General features: G+C 38.7%; 1 protein-coding gene across 1 annotated transcript; it reads right to left on the bottom strand.

The window, feature by feature from the left end:
- Positions 1 to 1,055: 1,055 nt before the first annotated feature.
- LOC139961365 (glutamate carboxypeptidase 2-like) lies at positions 1,056 to 4,407 on the bottom strand. The gene is made up of 5 exons (XM_071960509.1): positions 3,438 to 4,407; positions 2,794 to 2,953; positions 2,111 to 2,260; positions 1,484 to 1,609; positions 1,056 to 1,265 (listed from the first exon to the last, which is right to left on the bottom strand). The coding sequence occupies exons 1-5, from the start codon at positions 3,641 to 3,643 to the stop codon at positions 1,056 to 1,058; spliced, it is 852 nt and encodes a 283-aa protein (XP_071816610.1). The 5' UTR covers positions 3,644 to 4,407.
- Positions 4,408 to 4,631: the final 224 nt, after the last annotated feature.

Genomic DNA, 4,631 nt, shown 5'->3' with positions numbered 1-4,631 from the left:
GAGGAAGGAAGGGAAAAGAAAAAGAAAAAAGAGAGAAAAAGTAGAAAGGGAGAAAAGGAGGGAGCAGAAGAAAAACGCCAAGACATCGCCAAGATGGTGGCGCTCCGCTTAGATAGTACTTTGCCCCCCCCCCCCCCGGTTAGAAAATCCTGGATACGCCCCTGTAAGAGATGAGAACAAAATATTGATATCACTCGATGGGACAGCCTTTTTACTTTGTAAAAATCAAAACACTGTTGTATTGCTATAATCTAAAACACATTTAACAGGGAAATCAATCTCTTTAAGGCATCTGTCATATTCTGTTTAATCATGTGATGTTACAATTAAAAGTTGAAATCAACACCTCTGCAATGGACATACTTTGATGAATCGGGTGTTTTGAAAAGTTGATCGCTGTGAATCGAAATCATTTTAAACGCTCGTGAACGTTTGTTCTATATCCAATTCTGATGCCCAACAGTGTTAATTTAAGAACTTGTTGACTTCTGGGTGTCTTTATTCTCATAATGATCCGACCAGAATTGAATTGCACTAGGGTCAGCATTGCATGACCACTTGACTGCATCAAATTCTCATCGCGCCCAACGTTGTTTTCGATGAACACCTTTGCATGTAAGAGTTAATGACATGCAAAAAAAAATTGTTGTTGTTGTTAAAATATCCGCGTATTCTTCTTCGTTTTGCCAGAATTTTGAAATTAAATTTGCCATATATCTTAGCTGACCTTGACACCATAAATAACCGCATTCAACGAAAGAAGTTCTACGAAGTACTGCAGCGTATAGTGTGAATTAGAAACCCTACAAAATCCCTTGTCATGTCTTTCGTAGCCCCCATTGACATGTTTACAACAATGTTTCTTAAATTGTTTTGAAATACCCAGAGTTAAGCCAATGTTTACATGCTGAGAGCGATATTGCTAAAGTTGAGGTGAAAGTCAACATAAAAAAACAACAATTAAAAACAGTATTTGATTATTACAAAGTAATCAATTGATTGTGCTCTTAATGCTCTTATCAACATGTTAATTAATGTGTGCTTTATGTCAAGCATTAAATTCGGTCGGAACTAAAATACATACCAATAGCAGGATACCCCGGGGTAAGTGGGTCACCGTATCCATCTATGCAACTGCCCCTTTGAGCCCCCGTAGGGGGTAAATATAAACCATCAGGATACACTGGTTCATTGGGTAGAGCATAGTCTGCCGGATCTGAGTACAATATGAGACCTTTGGCTCCAAACTGAGCAGCGAATTTACCCTGAAATGAAATATCTCTCAATATTTTGAAGATATCAAAATCATATGAGATTAAAATTAGGACATTAATTAAAAGCTAAACAAGAGCAATCACCAGACGAAAATCAAACCATTTTAACCATCAGGCTGAGTTGGGTGTATCATAAAAGAGAGGAAACTCATTGTTGAATTGGATTGGTTGGCAAAGTAATATTAATAAAGTGACTGAGATATTTTTACCTTAGTCCCACGAAATATTCGTCCATAACGAGCAAGTACAATTTTGCCCGTCACATTTATACTGCGATCCCTCTCTAAATGGAAAAAGTCTTCGATCCTCGCATAATTAGCGTAAACTAGTTCACCCTGTCAAAAAATTAAAACAATTTATGAAGTGTCTATATAAAAGACGAAAAAATTCACCTATACTTAAATCCTCGTAAATGTAATCCATACTGTCCAATTGGAAAACCTTTCAAATGTTAATACCACGATAAACGGTCTCCTCATAACATGGTTCAAAACACTCGTTCTGCTAATATAAACAGTTCCTTACTGTTATCTCGTAGAAGACAAAATGTTAATACTGCTCATACAGTACAAGTGTTTTGAAGCATTATATAAATTTTAAAGTTTTATAAAACATTGTCATGAGTATGCATTGCTCTTTAAGCTTCGCCCCACTGTACCCCACTAAGGCCCTGAGATACATTCCAAAGAAAGTTAAGTGTATTTCCTCTTTCTGACCTAGTGCTACTCGGTCATAAAATATGATCAACATCCCTCTTGAAAATGGTGAATTTACGCCTCTGGGTATATGACACCACCTCTGAACTATTTAAGCTGATAAATTGTACGTGACCTTACCTCGACGGTACCAGAAGCTGAATATGCATTGAATGGAGGCATGACCTGCTTCCCTTCCCCTGTGGCATCCAGAGGTGGTTCATGGATTTGGGACTGAAAGTCTACTCGGTAACCATCAAGCTCCATGTCATCAGGAACCAACCTTTGCACCTGTTAAGGAAGATACATCGCCGTTCAAAAATGGACTACCTTCATGCGAGTGATTTCATTGTCAGAGGATATGAATGTCTCTGATAGAGGTCGAGTATATTGCCATTGATGGGACTGTAGGGGCCGGTATCGAGACAGGGCTTTAGTGGCGGTAAAGAGGTCGACGTCCAGGGAAGACGTGGGAATGTCTGGTACCGGTGTTCATTAATTTGTAGTGATCGTGATGAATGCATATATATATATATATATATGTATATATATATATATCTACACTCAGAACATACAACTACTCTGAGGGGTCTTTTGCTTGTGGCATCTAATTCAGCCCACAATGGCAAATAAAAATCCTCACCAGGGAAGGGCTTGGAAGTAATGTGACGTAGAAAAGGATGAGGCAGAATGACCAATGTGAACCCATTATGATGTGTAATAAACGTTGCCCCAATTCCTCTCCTTGTCCATCCCCTTCACACTCTCTATTTACAACACTGAGTGTATATAAATGCTTAGGTGTTAAACTAATATATACCTACCACACTCTCTTCTACTTTCTCAGAAGGGTATGAGAGCAGGACATTGTAGGTAGAAATCTCAGCATCATCAAATCCAAACTCTAAAAACTTATCTCTAACCCATCTAGCTAGCTCATACTGTCGTGGTCGTCCCGCTACATGAGGATCTGTGGTCAAGTACCTACAAACCGAGTATAGATCAAAACAATGATGAACTTTAAAGTAGTTTTTTCCTTTGAGAGTGCCGGCCACAATCTTATGAAGTTAGCTTGAATAACATTATTATGATTAAATAAAAATTATAAAAGTCACCTACAATCCATGAGGCGGTAGGTAACTCCATTTAGGCTTTGTAACTGTTCAAACATGCGACCTCTGTAGGGAAACATAGGCTATGACATTTACTCTATGGTAATATGTACAATTTTAATTAATGGAGTGGATTGCGCGGTGGTGGCCAGAAGGATTCATAGCCACAGTTAGTTACGGTCTCAGCACGGATCTCAAAAAGGGTCAGAAACTTGGTTGGTGTTATGACAATCACAGTTGTTGTCGTAAGGAGTAAAGCAAACAGTTTATGGAATTTGTGGTTTTATTCTGACCATGGAGTATAACCGAATAGCTCCATGTTCTGACAGAGTACGTGCACAGCTCTTCATACTTACCGAAGGTTTCCATCAATTTGAACGTTATCGATGAAATTCATTAGCTGTTGAGATATATCTGGATCGGCTTCGCTTCTGGCTGATTCGATTTTCGCGTCTACTCTCTCTGGTCCCGAATACCAGCCGATAAGTACACCTACTGAGATCCCAATGACAAAGGTCAAGGTTGTTGAAATCGCTATAACAGAGCGGTCATTCATTGTCATAACTTGGAATAGCCGACTGGTCCAAATACTGTCTGCTATTTAGTTACCGCCTAATACACGGTTTGTTAATCAAAGCTGTGTGCTATATGTCGACGTTAGTAGGTAATATAAAATGGCTAATAAAATAACCCTCTACACAGTTATGATATGGCATCGTTACGGTACCATACGTCACCTTTGTTAACATGCACTTTGATCAGCTTTCCTTAATACGAAGTCATTGTTTAAAGCTATATATGAATTCAAAGCCTTTGTTAAATGTAAGGCATCATCAATGCGCCTTCCGGGCACACTTGGAAACACTAGATAGAATATATATGAAGAAAGTGTCGAACTGGAATTTGGAAAGGGATCAGCGTGGATAACTTTGCTAAACTCAATGTGACGTCATCATGGCTTTGACACAGGCACATCTGAATCTATTCGTAGTTTGATAATACTTGAGTCCAGACGTTGTGTAGCTTGGTTCTAAACAAACGTTTTTTTACCATTGAGCTCCTAAGAATTCTACACGTTTACTCGACCGGTGTTTACTCTAAAAATTGGAAACTAATACAAAACTCATCAAAACTAATACAATATACATAACTCAACGCGTGGATAAGCAGTTTGCTGACAGTTGTATTTTATTTTGACAAAGCTCATCGGTGAGATTTGTTCTACTTGCCGCCGAGTTTACTGAGCGCGACAACAATAAAGACCGTTAGCCGCGAAGATTTATTTTAAATGTATTTTAATGGGTCTTTTTGGGGCTGCTGTTTGGGACCCCGTACAGGAAAAAGTTGCTGTCATCTGTGTTTTTCTATTACATATGACTGGTGATTGTCAGCTGGTTCCATCCTCGTCTCTCTTCGGATAAAAAAAAAAGACCATGTTTGGGACCATTTGGCACTTTGGGGCTGCTGTCTGGGGCACTTAGAGAAAAACAGTGGCTCTCATTTTTATTGTAACTAAAATACCCCCATACGAATAATATTCAGCTATTTTT

The sequence above is a fragment of the Apostichopus japonicus genome, chromosome 20, assembly GCF_037975245.1.
Source record: "Apostichopus japonicus isolate 1M-3 chromosome 20, ASM3797524v1, whole genome shotgun sequence".
NCBI classification, from domain to species: domain Eukaryota; kingdom Metazoa; phylum Echinodermata; class Holothuroidea; order Aspidochirotida; family Stichopodidae; genus Apostichopus; species Apostichopus japonicus.
Note: the sequence above shows the minus strand (reverse complement) of the source record. Positions and strands in the feature narration are given on the sequence as shown.